The 24,408-nt window shown below is 36.2% G+C and overlaps 1 protein-coding gene across 6 annotated transcripts in view; it reads right to left on the bottom strand.

Moving 5' to 3' along the window:
• The window catches only part of osbpl6 (oxysterol binding protein-like 6), a 68,233-nt gene that overhangs the window by 8,353 nt on the left and 35,472 nt on the right, over positions 1-24,408 (bottom strand). For 3 of the 6 annotated variants that reach the window (XM_051119146.1, XM_051119149.1, XM_051119147.1), the window contains exons 9-18: positions 23,954-24,046; positions 20,405-20,437; positions 13,104-13,272; positions 12,612-12,742; positions 11,156-11,263; positions 10,416-10,553; positions 7,721-7,808; positions 5,609-5,862; positions 3,281-3,418; positions 21-84 (exon numbers count right to left, since the gene is read on the bottom strand). In XM_051119146.1, the coding sequence (XP_050975103.1) occupies positions 21-84; positions 3,281-3,418; positions 5,609-5,862; positions 7,721-7,808; positions 10,416-10,553; positions 11,156-11,263; positions 12,612-12,742; positions 13,104-13,272; positions 20,405-20,437; positions 23,954-24,046 (1,216 nt within the window). The remainder of the gene's footprint in view (positions 1-20; positions 85-3,280; positions 3,419-5,608; positions 5,863-7,720; positions 7,809-10,415; positions 10,554-11,155; positions 11,264-12,611; positions 12,743-13,103; positions 13,273-20,404; positions 20,438-23,953; positions 24,047-24,408) is intronic. The other 3 variants (XM_051119151.1, XM_051119152.1, XM_051119150.1) reach the window with 2 other exon arrangements.

The raw sequence follows: 24,408 nt of genomic DNA, 5'->3' as shown, positions 1-24,408 counted from the left end.
AGGAGTGGTATTAATCTTACCCTGCCAAAAGGTGAAATTCTGTGACTCACAGTGACAAGCGGAGATGGGCGGATGGTGGCTCACCTGTACACAGAAAGATATAATCACTCGCTTTAGTTTATTAATGAAGCACAGCAAGTAGCATTTCATCAGCAAAAATTAATTCACATAAATTATTATTGCACACTCTGTACACTCAGCTCACACATGTGCCTTCAATTAGTTTTTACACAAGGTAGTCAATTCACAGTTGAGAATGAAACTGATAAGTAACAACAAACTACTGGAGACGCAACAACAATAGACACATACATTGAGGGGGTTAAAGGTTATTCACAGCTGTAAAACAAGTATAAATATGTTATATTGCTTATAACTTCTGGAGAAAATGATACAGACACTGGACAAGGATGAAACTAGGGAGCATGTTTTGAGCGCCTGTGTACACTATCATGAAATAAGTTCGCCTATATGTATACGCTATGCGTTCACCTCAAAACTGAAGTATGCTTTGTCCTCATGAGATCCCAATGGTGCTTCAAACTGTGCACAGATTTGCTAAATACCAAAGTCTGCAATCAAAAGATCTGAAGAACTTTAGCATTTTCCCTCAAATGATCTGAGCTGCTCTCACAGTCTTTTTATGGTTCTATACTCATTTCTCATGAGTACTTCTTTTTATTTTGAAGAGAAACATTTAAGAAAAAGCTGGAGAAAAACACAATTAAAGAGACTGTTCACCCAAAAGGCTCCATCCTCAGGCTTTTTTCTTCAGTACAACTTTTTTCTTGAGGAAAATAAGTTCTGTCATGATTGCTGCTGCCAATACATTCATAACATGCTGCTGTGAGCATGTAGGAAATATTGCTGCTGCACATATAATATATGAATAACCCCAATAGCATACATGAATCACCTCGTAGCAGATCTATACAGGTGGAGCTGGGGAAGGTGGAGGGTTTCTGAAGCATGCTGCAAAACTGCTTACAGCTAGCATTAATCATACATTTGAATGTTGAGTAATTGTCTACTGACACGGGAGAGAACCAATCAGCTGTGATATGTGATAATGATATCATTAGGTCAGATTGAGTTAGACCTATCAGCGCCATCTAGAGTTTCATGCCAGAACTCTGTATATTTTTTTGATGAAACCATGATCCTTGCTGATTCATAAAATTTAAATCAGCGGCTATGAGAGTCAAAAAGACACAAAATTAATACCCGTGGCTCCTGACAATATATTGAGGTCTTATGAAGCAAAATGTTCAGTCCGTGCAACGGTACCTGTAATCAAGAACTTCAGGCAAATGATCCAGAGTAATGTCCAGTTCTCAACTGAATCATTCTTTTGATCCAGTTCCTTTTTGTAAACGAGTTTAACTGAAAATTATTACATGTAATCCATCACCTCAGACAAACAGGGAAATCCAATTCTTTTCCACAAACTGGTTCTTTTAGACATTTCGCTACAATTAACTGTTATAATTCACTAGTTCACTTATGTAATGACACAATGATGTAACGTATATGCAGTTATATTATTAAAGGGATAGTTCACCCAAAAATGAAAATTCTGTCATTAATTACTCACCCTCATGTCCAAACCCTTCATCTTCAGAACACAAATTAAGATGTTTCTGATGAAATTCAAGAGCTTTCTGATCCTCCATAGACAGCAAGGGTCCTACCACATTCAAGGCCCAGAAAGGTATCAAAAACATCAACAAAATACTCCATGTGACATGTGAGAAGAATCAACAATTCTTCTTCTCTGAGTCACCCTAGCGCAATTTTAAAGAGTATCAAAATGCATACACGCACTTTCCTCTAATGTAACAAATGGCGCTAGGGTGATGCAGAGGAGAAAAATTGTTGAATAAAGTTATTATTTTTAGCTTCATAAAATTAAGGTTGAACTACTGATGTCACATGGACTATTTTATCAATGTCCTTACTACCTTTCTGGGCCTTTACCATGGTAGGAACCTTGCTGTCTACAGAGGGTCAGAAAGCTCTCAGATTTTATCAAAAATATCTTAATTTGTGCTCCGAAGATGAACAAAGGTCTTACAGGTTTGGAACAACATGAGGGTGATAATGAGGTGAAACACAGTTGTTTTTTACATGTCTAAAGCATATGAACTATTCTTAATCAACTCACCTTTTCACATAAACCATGAAAAACCATACTCATTTCGCCCCTTCATTCAAGTCAAAACAGTTTCTTCAGTTCAGCGACTGCTGGATGAACTGGAGCGCTGAATGTATTGGCAAAAAAAACACGTCCAAAAGTGAGTTTTGATTGAGTAACTTGAGTAGATCTGTGCAGCTCGTTCCGCAAATCGATTCAGATGATTCAGACCAATTTGGTGAACTGGTTCAACTTGTTCACCAAAAAGAACCGGTTCAAAAGAATGATAGGTTTGTGAACCTGCTCCAGACCGTCAACCTGGGGCTACATGTGCTGTTCTGTTTCTTGCACAGACCAATTTTTTCACTTCATAAGACCTCAATATATCATCAGGAGCCATGGGTATTAATTTTGTGTTGCCTGACATGCTTCTTTTTTTTTTTTTTAACTCTCAGAGTTACTGTGGCAATTGACTTGCATTTTATGAATCACCAAGGATCACAGTTTCAGCTAAACATATTCTTTACTGCTCTACTCATGTGGCTCATCTACTTTGATGACCTGAGGATGAGAAAATTAACAGCAAATTTTTATTTTTGGGTGAACTGTCCCTTTAAGTTTCCTTGAACCATCAAAAATGTTCCTATACTTCCTTTGTAAAGGTCAGTAGTAAAATAAAATGTAATTGTTCAGCTGATTCACTTTCAAAAACACTAAAAGTTTGAATGGTATAATGATGGGCTGCTAGGGATCAGTTTAATTTTCACATATCAACAGACTCCAGTGGAGAGAGACACATGTCGGTCGGTTTATACCAGAGTGTGTGGATGTGAGATAAAACAAGATGAATTACAATACACTGAGCCTGTGCAAGTGTTTCTCTCTCATCGTGGCCCTCTATGAACACACTGCATTATTTCAGACACACCACGGCCTGTGGGAAAGTTCACTGCTGACAAAGACCCTTTTCAAGTCACGCAGGAAGAGCCTTCGCCAGAGGACTATTGATGGCCTTGCCTTCAGCAAACACACATACACACACACATAGTGAAAGTGGTGCAGTGCTACAGTGAAGGACAGGAGCTCACCTGGAACAGGTACTACAGTGTGTGTGTGTGTGTGTGTGTGAGATATATTTATTCATACCTGCTCAGAAAAGAAGCAGAATCCTTTGTCTTCACGGATACATTCATATGTTTCCCCCAGAAGGGGGTTAAAGGGTTTGCTGCCCGCTCTATAATAGGTGGAGGAATATCCTGAAACTGCAAACGCTGCAACGATTGCCTGCACACACAAACAAAGCAACCTGTCAATACACTCATTACTACTGAAACCATGGAGTCCAGATAGACTGTGTGCTCTTTATACAGACCAAGCAGTGCTTACTGAAACAAGATAATGGGATAAATGTGCCTTAAGAGAGCAGTACATCCACACAAACACACAGTCTGCATGGTTTCACGTCAAATCTAAATCTTTTTTTGCCTGTGCACTGTGATACTGTTTTCAGGAAAATTATTCAGATACTCTAAAAAAAAGTCTTATTACTGTAATCATTAATATTAATAGTTATATGATTATTATTGTTATTAAAACATCTAATTAAAATTGAAAAGTACGTACAGTACTGTATGTGTCGTTGTATTTGCTGTTGAATGATGATTAAAAACAATTATTTATCTGGAAAATAAATCAAATCACCCTGAAAATATGTAATTACTGTAATATATTATTATTTATTATACACAATAATTGTGTATAATAAATAATAATAATAAATCTTATTTAAAATGCAAAATAGTTATACACCATGGTAGTATTTGCTGTTATAACTAATTAAAACATTAACTATTACAGAAAAAAAAAAATTATTAAACTTTACAAAAACAAATGCACTGACTGCTGTTAAAGCTAATTAAAAGTCGCATTACTCTAATCATTAATAATAATAATAATACTAATAATAAATATTAAAAGTAGTTACAGTATTTGCTGTTTAGGCTGAATAAAAACATAAATTATTATAGAAAAATAAATAAATAAATAAATAAATAAATAAATAATATGTATATATATATATATATATATATATATATATATATATATGTAGGTTTTGTTTTCTGGAAAATAAATCATATTAGTCAATTATAATAATAAAAGTAAATAAAAATAAAAATAAAAGTCTCATTTATAATAATAATAATAATAATAATAATATTTTTTTATTTTTTTTTTATTTTTCATGACAACTAAGAGTTATTAATAATATAATTAATAATAAAATAAATATAATTTTTAATTTTTAATATTTTAATATTTTTTAAATTGCAAAATAGTTATACAACATGATAGTATTTGCTTTTATAGCTAATTAAAACATTAAATATTACAGAAAAAAATGTGCTAACTTTTTTTATCACGTTACCCTAAAAAATTCTTATTACTGCAATATTAATATTAATATAATATAATAGTTATGATTATTATTATTATCATCATCAAAACATCAAATATACTAACAGTATGTGTCATTGTAGTATTTGCTGTTTATGCTGATTAAAAACATTTTATTTACATGATTATTAGACTTTTTTTTTATTATTACAGTAAGGAGTGTCTAATTAAAATTATTGCATTGTACCGTAAATAAAAACTGTTCTAAGAACATTCAGTATCAGTATTCCAAATATTATTTCTTATTTCTATTTTTTGTTTAATTTGCGGAGAGAAACAAAACACATTCTTGAGATCCAAAGCTGCAACAGTAAATGTGCAGCACTACATCTTAAACAATCCAGCAGTCAGCCGCCTACACTGCAGCATCGGTACTACGGTATCAGTAGCGCTGCAGTGTGGAGAACGAGCGCTCGAATGTGTCAGAGTGTGCGTCACTGAGTGTGGACACTAAAACTAGGCTACATTAAAAGGACTTAATGAGGCCATAGGTAAATACCTACCTCCCTGTCCACAAGGGACATGTGTTCCTGCTTCAGGCCCTGTTTGCCCTTCCACAATCCACCTAACAGCTCCTATTATATTGCTAGGTATGTAGGTGAATGCATGAACGTGTACGTGGGCATGTTTCTGCATAAGCACAAGTCTCTCATTTAACACTCTGGACTACCTTTACCTGCTGGAAAATCAAGCTGGAATTATATGTAGCTGCTTTTATGTGGCTGGTTTATTTAGGTTGTTTTAAGCCAGTAGTCTGGTTTTAATGGTTTATAAGTTGTACTACTGACTAATGAACTTTATTTTGATTTAGCAGACCATTACAGTTAATCTTGTTAGAGTGGACAGAATATCTCAGGCCAGCAACTACATACACTCTAAATAAAGATCTCAAAAGTGTGTTTTCGCAGTAATGCCATAAAAGATTCAGGGTCTTATGGGTTTGGAGTAACATGAAAGTGAGCAATTGAGAACAGACTTTGTATTTTAGGGTGAACTGTCGCTTTAAGAGCTGGAGCGTACCATGCGTTCATAGGGGTCGTCGGTTTGAGCTGCTTTATCCAGCAGCTCTGTGTACTCCAGCTCCTCACACATGTGCTGCAGCGTGTTCAGGGGCTCATTCAGCTCCACTGGCATGGACACTTTGGACAGGTCTTTCCCGATGTTGTTCTTGAGGATGTTCCACAGGTTAAGGTTGGAAGTGTCAGGGGCGGGAGCAGGGAGACACGTACGTCTACCGTTACGAAACGCACCACTGGCCAGATCGCCATTAGGCACTGAGGGAAAAACACAAGGTTATTCATGGGATACCTGGGTTGGAGGATATATTGATTATCAACAATCGGGTTTTTATATTTTAAGGGGACTTATTATGCAAAAATTACTTTTATAAGGTGTTTGAACTCAGTTGTGTGGCCGCAGTGTGTGAAAACAACCAGCCTATAAAATCCACCCATTTTTTTTATGATCCAATAAATCATAAACAGTCTCTTTGAACACACAATTCCAGATTTCTTCCTACGCTGACATCATCACAGGGAGAAATCCCGCCCATTTGTGACAATCTCTGCCCTGTTAGCATAGACATTACTGTTTTCTTGCTGTGGCTGCTGGAGATATAATGTCAGTGCCAAAAAGGTATCGGGTAGTTGACAAATAGGCAGTAATTTTTTTTGTAAAAGACAATTTTTAAAGAAGAAATTTTTGTTTTGTTTTGGTTTTTTGTTTTTTTACTTGTACCATAAATTTGTCCTATGGTGTGACATAGCAAAAATTAAGAAAAAAAACTCTTAATAATATACAAATAGCATGAGAGAGTTTTATCTTCATTGTTAGACACTTATTTAATGTCATATAATGTTATTTATTAATATGACATTATAATTAACATCATTTTTTCCCTTGACTTGTTTCCCTTGACAATTTCAAGACAAACTTTGACAAGACAAACTTTGCTGTCAAAACTGCTGATAATTATACCATTTTAAGATGAGTGTTATTTCTATCTCCCCTATATATATATATATATATATTTTTTTTTTTTTAGATAAAAATCTGTGGCTGTTTTATGTGTGTTACACCATAGGACACTGTGTCACACCATAGGACATTATGTCTCACTAAAGAACAGAAATGGTAGTTATTAAAGTATTTCTATTTAATTTTGAACTTGTCAAAGGAGAAAGAAAGTTTAATTTTGATATAAACATTATCAACATGTTTTTTAAACAAAACAAAATCATTTTCATCCACAAAATTAAATCCGTAATCAGTATGTTACGGGAACTCTTCAATCAGTATGTTTGTGAATGAGTTTTTTATTTTAACTATATTGCTACTCTTTTTAAGGCATCATTTTGATTCTATTTACTTTCTGCATCGTTCTCTTATGATCACCTTCCTTCATGGTGGATGCCTGTTCATTTTCTGTCTATATTTCCATGTCCTCTCTATACTTGTTTTCATGACACTTCATAACAGTACAAATTTTTTTTAAATGCTTCCTAAAGAGCCCTTGTCCTCTGGTGTAACATTTTTTTGTCCTATGGTGTGACAGTACAGGCATCACACCGGAGGACATTTTCTGTCACACCATAGGACGTTTTAGCATTTTGTGTCAATTAATGACCTTGCTATTCCGAGCTAACCTTAATTATTAGCTTTTCATTATATTCATAAACCCTACAGTTCCTTCACAAACGCCAGTTTAGGAAGCCTTGACATAATATAAAGTTTAATGCACTTCATGTTGTTTAATAACAACAAATGGAATATATTTTCTCATTCTTTGTATTTTTATATCAATATGGTACAAGATTATCCCATTTAATCCAATGTGATAAACTAGTTCGATTAAAAGTAATAAAAGTAGTCTGATTATTTGAATTTTTGTAATCTAATTTGGAATCAGTAATGGATTACAATTTGCAAGTAATCTACCCAGCTCTGTGTATGCATCTGTGAGAGTATTTGTCTTTCAGCTCGTGTGTGTGTGTGTGTGTTTCGATCCATTGGATAGAGAGAGAGCATGTGCATGTGTGTGTGTGTGTGTAACACAAAGGTCATGTGTCCCATCAGGACGGCGTCCTGCTCTAATGAACGGAACAAAATGAGGAGGAGGGAGAGCGATCTTACTCTGTCTGGAAACGTTATCTGTGACGCTGGCGTTGTCCTCTGAAATGTTATCACTCACATCGCTGACGTAAGACTCGTCATCAGAGGCCTGAGAGAGGGAGAGAGAGACGAGAGATGATGTTACTCACTGTCTTTCATTTTGCGCAGTGCTGACTAACTGTAAAATGTGTATGTGTCTGTGTAATGACCTACTGCAGTGCAGTGTGCAAATATACAAATAAACACACTTAAACAAACAGATCACGCTTACACAGACAACACTGACAGACAGTCATCAAAACCATATAATAACGCTTAAGAAAACACAGGAATTATGTACTGAAACTCATATTTGAGTCGCTCTGATACAGGGCTCTACAGTGCAACCATTTCAGCTGCATTCGCGACAGAAAACTATTGTGTGCGGTTATGAAAAAATATTTAGGAGCACTAGTGTGAGTGACCCGATCAGCATATCTGTCTTTGCGCTCAGGGGAGCTTCAAAGGTTTCTACGTGTTTTGCAACGTTGAGTAATGTATCACAGACATATCTCACGGATCCTTTCAAAAACAAAGTGTAAATAAGAGATTGACTGTGCAGTGTAGAGAGCTTCATTGATTATAATGGAACTAAGATGAATGACAGCTTTTAATCAATTTTAAGCAAGTTTGTAAATGAGATACTGATTTAATACAACAGTTAAATAAACAAGAAGTTATTATTAAGTGGCTTACATTGTTTGACTATAACGCTATTGCCTGATTTTGCTTTATTTCATCCTCAAAAATAGTTGGAAACAAGTCACAACTGAGCGGCTCAGTTTGAATCTCCATTCAAACACAGCGGTGTTTAGTTTATGAATGAACGTGCATTTTAAACGAATCTAGTGAAACAATGATTCCATTTCCATTCATAAGACAGTCACATGCTTTATTCCTGAATGAATCATCCGTTTAAACAAATCAAATGAATGAATGATTCAGTAATTAAATCAGTGACATGCCGCCACCTGCTGGCAGTTTTAGTTTCAGTGTCTTTTTAGTTATTTAAATCATTTAATATTTTTATATTTTAAATATTATATTTAAAACAATAATCTCAACAAGAATTTATAAACTTGATTGCACTCATGCCACCTCTGAGTTTCATTAAATGTATGAAAATACACCTACAAGCCACTTTTGTGCTCTTCTGTGCCACCTCTGTAGTACAAATTAATTTTGTTAATACTGATTTCATTTGACTGGTAACTTATTCTTATTCTGTTGTTTTAATTAGAACTTTTAAAAAGCTTATAAAATATAATTTTTAAAAAACTGGACATAAAAGATGGCATGCTTTTAATAAAGTTGATAAAATGCCATTACAAAGGTAAAAACAAAATTCCCCTGTAAATCACTTTAAGGAGTCAAATATCACCTCGTAATGGGAAGGCTAATTTTTTATAATTTTTTTGATTATTGATTAGAAGGTGAAATTGAAATTTTGACTGTGCTCCTAAATTTTTTACGTTTTTAAGTTTCTTTTTACATTTTTTAAAAAGAAAAGTAAGTGTAGACCTTTGTGATGTCACAGAGAAATGCTGCCTTTAATGTTCGCACTTAAACTACCAGTCAAAAGATTTTTTAATGTTTTTAAGTCTCTTCTGCTCACTGAGCCTGCATTTATATAATCCAAAGTACAGCAAAAACAGAAATACTTTTACTATTTAAAATAACAGTTTTCTATTTGAATATATTTTAAAATGTAATTTATTCCTGTGATTTCAAAGCTGAATTTTTAGCATTTCTGTCACATGATCCTTCACTTCCTAATATTCTGACTTGCTGCTCAAAAAACGTTCAGAATTATTATTATGTTGAAAGTAGAATTTAAGAATATTAATAACAATTTTTTTTGAACAGCAAATCAGCATATTAGAATGATTTCTGAAAGATCATGTGACACAGCCTGGAGTAATGATGCTGAAATTTTTTTTTTGATCACAGGAATAAATTACATTTTAATATATATTCAAAAAGAAAGCAGTTATTTCAAATAGCAAAAAAATATTTCACAATATTATTGCTTTTGCGGTAGTTTGGATCAAATAAATGCAGACTTGTTAAGCAGAAGAGACTTTTTAAAAAAAAAAACATTAAAAAACCTTCAAAAACTTTTGACTTGGTAGTGTATTCAAAAAAAAAATAAATAAATAATCAAAATGTAGAAATTAGAAAAAAAAATCTATTTCAAATAAATGATCTTCTTTTTAACTTTCAGTTAATTAAAGAATCCTAAAAAAAAAAAAAAACTTGGTATAATGGTTTCCACAAAAAATTTTATCCAGCACAAACGCACAAAATGTTTATTGAGCAGCAAATCAGCATATTAGAATGATTTGTGAAGGATCATGTGACACTGATGACTGGAGTAATGATGCTGAAAATTCAGCTTTAATCACAGGAATAAATTACATTTTACAAGATATTCAAAGAGAATATCAGTTATTTTAAATTGGAATAGTATTTCATAATATTGCTGTTTTTACTGTATTTTCATCAAATAAATGCAGCCTTGGTGAGCAGAAGAGACTTATTTCATAATCATAAAAAAATGTTGTTAAACCCACATTTTTTAATGTGAACATACATTTTATCGTCTTTCACCTTCTGCATTTAGCAGCAGAATGCAATTCATATCTTTAACATTAACACACACACACGCACTTCTCACCTCATTCTCTGATGAACTGGCGGACAAGAGCACCTCTTGAGCATCGAAGAACTCGGACACCGACTCTGACATGGAGAGTCTGCTCTCATTGGACACCTGCTGAGAGAGAGGGATGCCCACGTGGAGCGGCTCGCCTGCCTGCAAAACACACAAACATACACTATTAAAGGATTTCCGCTTTACTTCAATATGTTACTCGCAGATTTGTATTTGTAGAGCTAAAATTTATCACTTGTACTCAAGGCCATCGCAACAACGATATACAACCTTGATGTGAGAAGCACAAAAGCCTGAAGGATTTAAGGCTTGTAGAAAGTGAAAGCCTTGAAACACAACGTCTGCTGCCAACAGTTAAACACATGGTTGATCAGTACGAGCAGCCCTCTCGTGGGACTCATTATGTCTAATGATTGCTCTATTTGGTTGTATTGCAGCCAAAGTGTATGAGGCCAGAGTACGGAGTGTCACTTTCTATCTGATTCATCCTTAAAAGACCCAAACAAGAGTGAATGTACAGTAAGATGTAAGATTTCAAGCTTAAACGGTGGCTGTTTTTATGATCAAGAAAATGGGTGATTAGCTCTGTAGCTCCAAGTCGTTTTACGGTCTTCTAAACTATAAAACAGGACAATTAGGTCCACATATCCTGACAAAGCTATTTTCCAAACAATTTCAAAGCCCAAGTGCAATGTATTTCACTGTTAGGAACCCAAATGATTTAAAGCAGAGGAATGTCTGACCTCGTCGGGACTGCTGATGATGTTCACACTGACAACCTGGTCGGACAGAACTGACTCAGAGTGGATCCGGTTCAGACGGGTCTTTAGCTCGGCATTCTGGGACAAGGCCTAGACAACAGAATTGTGCAGAACAAGTGAGCAGATGAGTGTATGAAGGGTCGAAAATGATCTGGATCAACAGACATTATCTTGCATTCAGTGAATTTTTATAATAAATATATTTTTCTTAGGCCACAGGATGAAACTGTTAATGTGACACTAAATATACACTATCCAAAAAAAAAGGTTTTTGCTTACATAACACGTGTGTACAATATGTACGATCTAGGAAAACCCAACACACAAGATGTTATAAAATAATAATTTAATGAAAACCTGATTTTGACAAAAAATTGACATTCAACCTATTTTTTTAATTTCCTGAAAACGTCCCAGCACAACATGCGACAGGTTTTCCCAGATCGCATCACATGTTTATCATGTATAAATAAACACACATGCATGTATATATTTAAGAAAAAATATGTTGTTTATATATTAAATATATAGATATATCATATAAATTGTTATGTGTATTTATATATACATACTAAATATACACAGTACACACACATATGATTATGTAAACATAAAATTTTATTTTAGATGCGATTAATCACAATCGATTGACAGCACTAATACTGAATAAATGCTGAAATTCGTTTTAACATTTTATTCATCAAAGAATCCTGAAAAACGTATCACAGTTTAAAAAAAAATATGAAGCAGCACAACTGTTTCAACAATAATAAATAATACATTAGCTTATACAATGATTTCTGAATGATCATGTGACATCGAAGACTGGAGTAATGACTGCTGAAAATTCAGTTTTGCATCACATAAATAAATTATATTTTAAAGTATATTAAATTGTAATAATATTTCAAAATATTACTTTTTTGGTATTTTATAAATTTGTATTTGTATCAAATAAAAGTAGCCTTTGTGAGCATAAGCGCCTTAAAAAAAAACAAACAAAAAAAACAAAACAAAACATGACAAACCTTACTGATCCCAAACTTTTGAATGGCAATGAATTTTAAAATGTAATTTTTTTGTGATGCAAAGCTGATTTTTCAGCATCAGTACTCCAGTCCTCACTGTCACATGATTCAGTTGTGCTTGGACTTTTTTTCCAGGATTCTTTGATGAATAGAAAGTTTTGAAAAATTCCACTTCCACTTCCACTTCTGATCACTTTAATGCATCCTTACTGAATAAAAGTACTTAAAAAAAGATCTTACTGATTTCAAACTTTTAAACAGTAGTCTAAAGGTCTATGTTAAATGTCATGATGTAAAGTCTTATCAAAAACATAAAGTAATGAATGAAGTCATATGTATATTGTGTAAATCTACACAAATAAATAGTGAACTCTCCATAACAGTAACAGCATGTGGTGGGCGGAGCTAACCTGTGATAGGGAGCGGCGGAGGGTTACAATCTGATTTGATTGGCCGGTCTGCTCCTGTTCCAACAACACCTGTTTAATCTTCTCCTTCTCTATGGCCACAGTGTTGAAGGCAGACTTCAGAAGAGAGTGCACTGCGACAAACACACACAAACAAGTTCATGGTGAGTTTTTACGACACCTCCAGGCTTTGTCTCTGGGTCAGAACCTCCAACCTGGACCTGTAGCCCACTATCACTCAAGAACAGCTGTGCACCTTTCGTTCGCCTGAAGCAGTGTTTCCAACATATCTCAGCTAACCGGCATGAAAAAACGGCTCTGACTACAGAATCAAAACAATCTTTTTTTATAGTTTATAATACTTGAATGTTTTTTTAAATCCTTAATTACACTAATTTTAGTGTGTAATTTTAGATCACAAAATTTCATTTGGCATGGCAATGTAGTTTCAGTGACTAGCAGGGCAGGAAACACTGGCATGAATGCTTTGTTCACCTTTTTGCGCAATTATGCAGAAATCTTCCTGCAGTTTGATGTAGTCACTGGCACTGTCGATACTGTCAGTCAGACGTGTGCCCGGGGTTTGAAAATCAGCCAACTCCGCACATAGGTTAGGATTAGAGGAGTGGAGACGCACTTGAGACATACTTGCACTCAGGGGAACCTGAAACACACACACAAACTACAGTGAGATAGAAGTGATCCCAGATACATTCTTGGGATAACCAGCAACTTGGGCTTCCGAACACAATACGAGCAAACAGAGACGAGTGATTCCATCATCTGAGAAAAAAACCCAACTGGGGACATCTGAAGTCTAGAGTGGATGAATATAGTTTAGTTACACAGCAGTAAAGAGTAAAGAGTTCACAGACACACAAAAACACACATCAGGCCAAGCAGTGTAAAGCTCAACAGTGAAACAGATCGACAGGTCAACAGTGAAATTAAGTTACTTCATACATCAGTACATGACAACGTTTGAACAATCAGCATGCATTAACATGTTATGAGCTCAGATAATCAAAACAACAATCACACAGTCATACTAGGTCAACGCAAGCTGTTAAGTCATGTTTAAAATGCTTAGTTGAAAATAGAGTTGGTTTGAGTAAGAACAAAACCTCTTCATTTAGAGCTGCTGACATCCACTTTGTGTTAAAACATTGTTAAATCCCTTTTTTCTTGCTGCAACTGTACGCTTTGAATTTAAGATCACAATCTGCTCTCATTTGGTCGACTCACTCAACATCTCATTATGGTACAGTATATACAACTGTGCGGTCATTCTGCCACACCTTTAGGCCACTGGTCAGTGCAACCCTGGTCCTGGAGTACCAGCACTCTGCACATTCTGTATTGTTACTTAATCAAGCACATCTGAATCAACTCATCAGCTCATTAGTGGAGACTCCAAAACCTGAAATAGGAGACATCCAAAATGTGTACTATTGGAGGTACTCCAGGACCAGGGTTGGGAAACTCTGCACTAAGGAAGCCTTGCCCATTCTGTATATGATCCTGCAGCACAGGTTTGGCACTTAATTTAGCATTTTCCCCACTGGTGGCATCTACATACATCTTCAGGACACTTTGTTCAACCATCTAGAGAGAAAATACAGAGTTGACATATATTTGGCCATCAAGTTTGCCAACCTTAGGTAAGTAAAATACCTTCTTGGTAATTTGTTTTCTACAGCTTTAACAAACAAGGTTTACAAAGTTCTGTGTACCTTATGGCTCATTTCCACCAAGTGGTACAGTTCAGTACAGTACAGTATGGTACACAATTATTTCCGTTTCCATTGTCAGAAGTTGTGAATGGTACCAAAATAGCGAACCGGTAACCTTCCATTGGGTACCTAGAACAGCAAAAGGTACCAAAAGGGTGGAGCTAAATTGACTGCAGAACATTGATTGGCTGACTACAATCATCACTTGTGCATGCTACAAGGGAATAAAGCATCTCCTTCAGTCATTCTGCTATGCCAGGGGTGCTCAACCCTGGTCCTGGAGATTGACTTTCCTGCAGAGTTCAGCTCCAACACTGACCAAACATACCTGAACCAGCTAATTAGGATCTGAAGAAGCACTTGACAATTACAGACAGGTGTGTTTGATTAGGGTTGGGCACCCCTGTGCTATGCTGTACATGCGTGTTGGGCTTATTTACATCAGAGTGCAAAAATACAAAAAAAAAAAAAAAAAAAAACACAGTGTATTTCATTGTTTTATATTTTCACACAGACAACAGCCGTTTCTCAATATGCATTCTTGTGAACTTGTGAAACGTCATTGCCCAAAAACCTGCATAATTTTCTGTTACATTACAATCATTAAAAGAGTTTTTCAGTTGAGAATGTACTTGTTTAAAACTCAAATCTGTGGTTAATTTATAAAGATAGTGCCTATTTGCTGTGCCGATTTCAGCGATGGATGCTCAGTGCTCATGAATCCGCCTAGAGCAGCCTTACCTCGGCTAGTCCTTCTGACATTTGCTGGCTCTGGTGTCTCTGTAGTGATTAAACATGAGATACAATTCATTTTTGGGTATATCCAACAGGCAATCGTTGGTCTAATGAATCTATTTGTTTATATATTTATTTTGAATGTTATCGTAGTACAACACCGACTTTGTAGCATACGTTTGACTGCATTTTTGTCTTTATTGCTTTTGTCTTTATTTCCTCTTAGCTTCTTATAGTTTGTACTTGTACTTTTTTATAATGGCTACTACTGTTCATTAAAACTGACATTTAACAAAAAGAGGCAGAGTTGTGCTTTATGTCATTATTGAGAAACAGCTATTGTCGCGCTTTGATCGTCGATCGCTACTTTACCATGCCAATCAAGTAAGGGTGCTGTTGGCGATGGAAACACAAGCTGGATCAGGGTGTTCGGTCCCGAATCGTACTGTACTGTACTGACCCATACGGTGGAAACGAGCCATTATAGACAAGCATGGGCAACTCTGACCTACAGTGAACAGTGAACAACGTAATTAAGGTTTTCATAATTACTGGAAAGTTACATTAAATAGGTTAAATAGGTGAGTTAGATCAGGGTTGGAGCTAAATGCTGCAAGGAACAGAGCTGTCCACCCCTGCAACAGACAAAGAACAATGTGCTGTTATGCTAAGATGCTTACAAGCACTGAGCAGAGGGAAGATTTTATTTTATTAACCAGCTGAACATTTATGGCTTCCATAAAGAAGGCTACCTCCAGACGGGATCTTATCATCTGTCCAGCGTGCTTAGACCAGGGGTCTCCAACCCTGCTCCTGGGGAGCTACCGTCCTGCAGATTTCAGCTCCAACCCCAACCAAACACACCTAAACCAGCCATTCAAAATGTTCAAGGTTACAAGGTGTTCAGGGAGAAGGGTTGAGACTAAAGTCTGCAGGAAGAGCAGGGTTGGAGATCCCTGGCTTAGGCATTAAACATATTAAGGCTGTGCTAATTCTGTTGATTGCATGCCACAAATTCTCTCCAAGGGTGCTTTGTTAAACAGCAACCTTTATTCAGGATTTCCAGCAAAACACTTTACAGGGGCAGGCATGCCTGCATTGATGGTCAGTGATGTCTTCGGTCCTTCAGAGGACTGCGTTCACCCTCTCACCTTGTCTGAGGACCAAAGAAGCAGGGTCGTTGCTGGAGAGAACATTGTCCGGGACGTGGACCCCAATAAGATCCTCTATTCATTGGTCCCAAGTTTGTCTTGGGCAGCATGAATCTAAGTGCCAACTCTATCAAGAAGAAATGAGGCATATTCCCTGTTCTTGATCTGGAGCTTTAAATCATTATCTCAGAATTCAAAAGGGCAAGGATTTGTGTATCAATATTATGAATCTCTGAATTCTGTACAGAGGAAAAAATGATTTACCTTTACAGATCTCAAGGATGCATATTTACACATCCTCATTCATCTCTGACAAAACATTTCTACATCAAACACTTAAAAGCATTAAGGTTGATTATATCTTCAACAAAGTTTGCACTTGAAGGATCACACATCCAAGTTGTAACAGAAAAGGATAAGATTTTAGAATAGTTTGAACCAGTTCAGTCTGAGGACACCGGTGTCCTTTCGTCTTTGTCTGAAGCTGTTAAGCATTGGCCATAGGATTGGCACCGTTAGGACTACTTTTTACAGAGACTTTCAGAGATGGGTGACTTCTTTGAAGTTTAATCCCTCCAGACATTTATGCAGATAAGTATGAGTGTCAGCTTGATGCCTAGAGCATTGTACATTTGGATGAACAAGATTCTCTGGGAGAGTAGTTCAATGATGGGATGAACCACAAGGGGATGGACCACTACAGACATATTTTCGAATGACTGTGGAGTAATCATTAAAGGGATTGTTCACCCAGAAATGAAAATTCTATCATTAATTACTCACCCTCATGTCATTCCAAACCTGTAAGACCTTTGTTCATCTTCAGAACACAAATTAAGATTTTTGATGAAATCCAAGAGCTTTCTGACCCTCTATAGACAGCAATGCAACTGAAATGTTCCCAGACCCAAAAAGGTAGTAAGAACATTAAGTCTGTAGGCTAATGGAAAAACGTCAATTTCGCCAAACCTCCTATACATTGCAAAAAGTTTTTACGCTCACATGAGGTGGTTTTTCAGGCAATTTGATAAAGGAATATAATGCAAATGACATGGCCACTGGAGCTGACTGTGTTACTAGTCAATAGCTGCGTTTCCATTACCCTTCAAATTGTGCAAATTGAAATTGCAAATTGAAAATACGTCTAATGAAAACACATCAAATTTGCAAAAACTCCCATATATTACAAAAAAGATTTTACGCTTACATTAGGTGAGGCAATGGAAACTGTTTTTTCGAATTTACAGGTCACATGGCATGTAAAAAGTCATATGATTATTCTTCAATGTTCTATAACCTCTAAGAAACCCTTCATATGTGGTCCCTCTCAAGCATATAAGGGGTTTTACCTGCCATTAATGCTTAGACAATTTACACTGCACATGTCTGCAGCGCATAAAGGCTTGTGGCCACTCTAGTCCATGCGTGTGTTTGTATTAGCCACGGCACGCACGTTTCAGAAGCGTCTCTCCATACTGCTTCTGTAAAGATACACGCATACGCCTCCTTCGATTAAAAATAGCCAAAATCCCACCAAAATCCATTGCTATAATTGATCGCAAGAGGAAAAATTACGTTTTAGTCGCTCAACATTGGTAAATGGAAATGCTGTCATTTCGCAATATTTTTTGTAAAATATCACCAAAGTTTTGTGTAAATCTGTAATGGAAATGTGCCTAATGCTTGCATTTATACTAACTGTGCCATGGCACATTTCTAAAGCATCCCAGAAGTGACTCTACGTGATGCTTCACTGAAGATACATGCATACAAAAATAATGGATAGTGCAGTGGCTGCAATATACGTAAATCTACCAAAACTCATCAGAAACGGAAATGCCATCAATTCGCAATAGTTTTTTTTATGACATTTATGAAATAAAACAAAAGTTTTGTGCAAATCTGTAATGGAAACCTGGCTACAGTGACATGAGTGGTTCAACCGTAATTTTACAAAGCTATGAGAATACTTTTTGTGCACAAAGAAAACAAAAGTAACAACTTTATTCAACAATAATCTTCTTCACAAGTGCTAAGTTTCTGGTTCTGGGAACATTTCAGTTACATTGCTCTCAAAAAGGAGGCTCAGAAAGCTCTCGGATTTCATCAGAAATATCTTAATTTGTTTTCTGAAGACGAATGAAGGTCTTATGGGTTTGGAATGACATAAGGGTGAGTAATTAATGACAGAATGTTTATTTTTGTGTGAACTATCCCTTTAAGGATCAGACAGTAAATTGGACATTGCATCTTTCTCTCTGAAGTGTGCATATCACTATGCCAAACTCTGTTTGTTTAGGCTCCTCCAACAGTTGAATGCTCTTCCTGAGAGTGATGCATGTTTTGGGGTCTGTCGAAGCCACATATATAGATTTTTTTCTGAAACCCACACCTGGGTATGGAAAAGATATGGAATACGTAGATAGGTTCACCTCACAAGAAAATGCCCAGTCTGATGTCCATTTTACTGAGTGCACCAGACATGCTAGGCACAGACACACCAACACACCTGTGTCTTGACAGTCTGCTTATGTATTTTTAACTGTCAGATCTAATGTTCCCACTCTGAATAGAATCAGATTGAGCTGGAGGAGAGTGGTGTAGCTGGCCGCACTAACAGGAAATCCATGGTTAGTGGAAAAAGTATGAATAGATTTAATTTCTCTGGTGCAATGCAAATTATTTCACCAACATCCAAGCTCAAATGGCATGTTTCTGAATGCCACTGACACAATTCTGAGGCCTTGAGCTAATTCTATTAAGTTGTTACTTGACTTAAAGTGTAAAACCTTGTCGACACCAGATGTAAGCGTATCAACAGATGTGGTGTGGCACGACATGGTGCAGCACTAGGTGATGAGGCACCGACAAAAAACAGATGCCCAGTTCTATTTCTGACGTACTCCACATGAATTTTGGAATTTCCGCTTTGATGTTTTCAGTGCAGACAGCCTCAAGCGGTTATGCACGGTGTAGACCACATGTATAAGAAAAGCAGATAATTCTGTTCCTATGCTCTATTAGACATTCCTGGATCAAAGGAGCTGGATCAGCATAACATTCAGGTTTTGAAAGTAAATCAGGGGTGTACCATTCCTGTCTGGCTACTAAGCAGATGATTCCATTATGGAATTTCAATCGGGTGGATATCAAGGCTGTCTGATATAAGATTACTTCTCACATTCGCCACAGCGATGCATGTCAGCGAGCTGAAGAGGCTTTCTATTAATCCTGCACGCCTCAAGTTCACATCTTATCTGAGATAACTTTACACCCCAATCTGGCATTTGTCCCTAATGCGTCAAACTGGCTTTTTCTACTCTGGAATTTGAAATCCCAGCTTTTCATCCAGGTCTGGGGAGGAGAAGAGATGTACTGTTTACATCTGGTGGACTGTGAGCAGTCCTTTGTTTGCTTTGCAAGAGGTACAGCAATCTAAAACACTTGTCTCACTGGTTAAGGGAAGCCATCAAGATGCCATCAAGATGCATTATTCACGAAGAGGCCTCTAGGAGTTAGAGTTCATTCCACTGGGGGAATGACTACCTCTTGAGGCCTGTTTAGAGATTTAGATCTGTTTACTGATTGGTAGATTAGTAGATTGGACTTTACATGTTGGTGAAATTTTATAGCCTAGAACCAAGCCAATGCTGTGCTAAAAAAAGCAGGGTGTTGAAGGGATGCTTTTTTTCTTCATCATTTACTCACCTTCTTCTTCCAAACCTGCATTTTTGTGGGTTGGACATGTGCAGTAGCCGTATTATATGAGTGTTTGCCATATCCAACAATGAGATGTCAAGCAAGTGGACTAAAAGAGAACTACCGGTTACATTTGCAACCCCAGTTCACAGAGGAAGATCTCACCAAATGGCTCCCTTGCCATCAGCTTACAGAAGAGCTGGAACTGAATGAGTTGAAACTGTGCAGTAGTTTATGTGGGAAACAGATTCAAGGACATTCGTACAGATGTGTGTGACATTGTTCCATATCGCTCTCATCTCCCTCAGAGAACTTGGGTTACAACAGTAACCTGAAGTTATTTCTAAAAAGGTCACACTGACATAATGTTTCGCACAGAGAATGTAAAGCAGCACTGCATGCAAGGGGTTGAGAGACTACAGCATGGTGATGTCATGGTTTAATGCCAAGATAACATCACAGTGAAGGTTCTGCTTACTTTAGCACTGTGTGACTGGGGAAGTGACTGGACCTGGGGGTGAACACAGATACATATTTAACCAAACACACCTTAAGAGTTATACACAACACCCCATTAAAGGATCAGTTCACTTCAAGAATAATAATTTCCCTGGTACTCAGTCCAAGGTCATCCAAGATGTTCTTTAGTGGAGAAGAAAAGGTTTTTGAGGAAAATATTCCAGGATTTTTCTCCATATAGTGGACTTCAGTGGGAGCCGATGGGTTGAAGATCCAAACCGCAATTTCATTGCAGCTTCAAAGGACTCTACACAATCCTAGCTGAGGAATAAGAGTCTTATGTAGTGAAATGTCAAGGATAACCCTTTGATGAATTAAAAGTCAATCGCAAATAGGTGTAATATGTGCACGCAATACAACCGCACTGCTTTTATTTTCAAAGTGCTATTATTATTATTATTTTTATTTTTTTAACAATTACATCCGTTCGTGTAACCATATCTCAAATGTGTTCGTGATCATATAGCTTTCAAGAAATGTGAGTTTGCCGTTAGCCGTAAGAGATTTTTTCTTTCTTTCTTATTTTTGTCTAAATATTTTTCTTCATTACACGTCTTGTTTGGTCTTATTTTGTATCATTGCATGTTAAAAATAATGTAAAACAGATTTTATTTTTTTTAAAAATTACATCTTGATGGACAACAACTAATAATTATCAACAAGCGGAATCAGTCTGTTAGATCATTTTAAAACGTCAAATAGCCTTCAATTAGTTATAATTGCATCTATCTCGGATGTATACTTGTCAAGATTTATTTTAATAAACCTGTTATGCGGAGTGTGGAATTCACCTAATGCATGACAGAGAAGCGTCCGCGTGATCACTTGTATTTTTCCTGATAATGAAACTAATTTTATTTCTGTAAACTCATAATAACAACAAACACGTGTCACAAAAAAAGAACCGAAACTCATCGTATGACTGTCTCACATACATGAGAAATATATCTATAGAAATCAACAACAAATTCAAAACGAAATCAAATACCCCCTGATTATGTGATCTTTGTATGAAGGTTGCATTTCTCTTTTTAGAAAAATAATGGCATAATACTACAAAACAGATTGTAGAAGTTATTGGTAATGAATACATTCTATGAGAATTTTTGTTTCAGGTTTTGACTGCAAATGTCACATCCATAACACTGAAACTGTGTCATGCTAATCTTTGAAATACTTGCTTTTTTGTACAAAGTTGTGATGGTAGTTTTACACTGCAATAGTTTTTTAAACTGTTTTGTGAATGTTCATTAAATAGTAATATAAATATGTGCTCCACATTTTCATTGTTTGATTGTAATGTTTCATTTAATGTTTATTTATTTATTTACTATAAAGAAATATAAAATATATTGGGCAGAACTGAGTTAAGTGTATTGGTCCTTTGGTTTATCATGTGGCCCCTTGGGAAAATTAATTGCCCACCCCTGCACTAGCTCGACTTCATTACATAGTCACATTGGAAAGGTCAGGCAAACGTGCAAATAAAGTCAAACGCCCTTCACCAAAAAAAAAAGGTAAAACATGTTGGATGATTTTATAGTTGGAGAAGAAAAAGGCGGAGTTTTTCGTCCTTCCCTACCTTTTTGACTAACTGCACGTGACCTTTCCAATGGAATTACGTAATGCATTAAGTTTGGGACATGCATCGCAAAGCTAGTGCAAGATGAGAATTCGTGGTTAAAAAGTGAATTGTGCAAATTGAAAGAGCGAATTGAAAATAGGCCTAATGGAAATATTGATATATTGCAAAAAGGTGTTTACGCTTGCTTGAGGTGGTTGCTTGAGGAAAAACGAATATTTCGCAAAACTGCAATAGAAAATGATTTTTTCAAATTTACAGGTCACACGGCATATGTAAAAAGTCATATGATCATTCTTCAATGTACTATAACCTCTAAGAAACCCTTCATACGTGGTCGCTCTCAAGTATATAAGGGGCTTTACCTGCCATTAATGCTTACGCCAAATCCTTATAGCTTATAGCCAAAATACCACCCAAATCAATTGCCATAACTGATCGCAAGAGAAAAATTACATTTTAGTCACACAACATTGGTAAATGGAAATGCTGACAATACTTTTTTATAAAATATCAACAAAGTTTTGTGTAAATCTGTAATGGAAACGCGCCTAATGCTTGTGTTTATACCAGCTGTGGCACGTTTCAAAAGAAGTGAGTAATTTAATAAAGCACTTCAATTTTGTATTTTTTTTTTTTTTTTTAGAAAACGACCAATTGTTTCACTAGATAAGATCCTTATTTCTCGGCTGGGATCATGTAGAGCCCTTTGAAGCATTGAAACTGCAATTTGGACCTTCAACCTGCTGATCCCCATTGAAGTCCACTATATGGAGTAAAATCCTGGAACGTTTCCTCAAAAACCTTAATTTCTTTTTGTCTGAAGAAAGGAAGACATGAACATCTTGGATGACATGGAGGTGAATAAATTATCAGGAAATTTTTATTCTGGAAGTGAACTAATCCTTATTGTCAACATCACAGAAAACCTTTCCAATTCATTACAGATGAGCTTATTAAGGAATGAAAACAAGTAACGTCTATAAACAGCATATGTAAATCTGTCAATTACCACAGAACATTATTTTGTCTTGTCACTCTGTTTAAAAACAAGCAAAAATTGGTTTTACAGTAAAGCCCTTACGATGAAAGTCAATGAGGGAGACATTCTATTGAACACCAATTTTACACATGCAACTTTAGCATTTTGAATCTTACAATTAACCTTCATTTGTTTTCTGAGTTGTGCTGAGTTGTGTTTGTTAATTCGTAATTAATGATCCAAATAAATGATCCATTCCAACAAAACATTAATGAGGGAATAAAACAGAAACGGCCAGTCCCATTCACTCGCACTCTCTTATCTGTAGTGATCCATTATAAATGGAAAAAGTCCTTTAAACTATGGCCGATACGCTGTTCAGAAACAGTTTAAATGGTTTATAATGGATCCACTGAGTCAAATGTCAGGCCTTCAGAGTGTTCGACCGCAGCAGGCGGTGTCCTCTGATGCTATGGCTAAGGTTAAGGACTGCAATAATGAGGTTGTTCAGAGGGTAAGTGGTCATGCGTGTGTGTGTGTGAAGGTTAAGGAAACTGACACACACTAAACTCTCTCAGCTGCAGTCCCTGCTGCATTGACACTGTGTGGGGAAATTTACTAAACAACTGAGCCGATTGTGCATGCAGACACACTTTTGACATTTTAAACTGATGCAGATGCCTGAACTGCAATGTTGGAGCAATGCTGTACAGTCTCAGTAAAGTACACCAGATTGTGGTAGTCAGAAATGTCCTCTATAACTCACAACCAGAATGCAAGAATAATAACTGCAGCATGTACAGTAGAGATTTTCTGGAGATGTTTACAGTGTTACCTAATTTGCATAGTCCCAGGTTCTAAAATGATGCAGACAGTGCAATAAATAATATATAGCTAACAGTAAATTCCTCTCAGTGTTGATTGTGGGTGTTGTGAAGATGTACCTGCTGTTGCAATTTTGCATCTTTGCTGACACTTTTAGTCCTCCATCTTCTGCTGACTCGCTTTTCTTTCTTTGTCAAATCTACACAGTTACTCTAAATTACACGGACACATACATACACACACGCAAAGCAAAGGGGTGAGAGGGTTAATAGCAGAAAACTGAAGCACTGAAGCCATCGGCAGTGACAAAAGAAAATAAGATGTAAATGTGTAATGAGGTTTTTTTTTTTTTTTTTTTTTTTTTTCCATAAGCAGAAATAATGCAAATGAGCAAAAAAAATTGAAGGAAGAAATCATGGTGTAGTGTTGGAGGGGTTGAAATTAGTTCGGGGGTTATGGTTGTCTGAATTATGTAAAGCTGCTGTATATATTATAAAGTTCCATTACACTCCAGACCAATTCCCAATTCCCAATATAGCCATGACGAGCAATTTCTTTTACGTGGACAACCCAA

This window comes from Labeo rohita, chromosome 9 (genome assembly GCF_022985175.1).
Source record: "Labeo rohita strain BAU-BD-2019 chromosome 9, IGBB_LRoh.1.0, whole genome shotgun sequence".
Taxonomy (NCBI): domain Eukaryota; kingdom Metazoa; phylum Chordata; class Actinopteri; order Cypriniformes; family Cyprinidae; genus Labeo; species Labeo rohita.
This window is presented reverse-complemented; position numbering and strand designations above follow the sequence as displayed.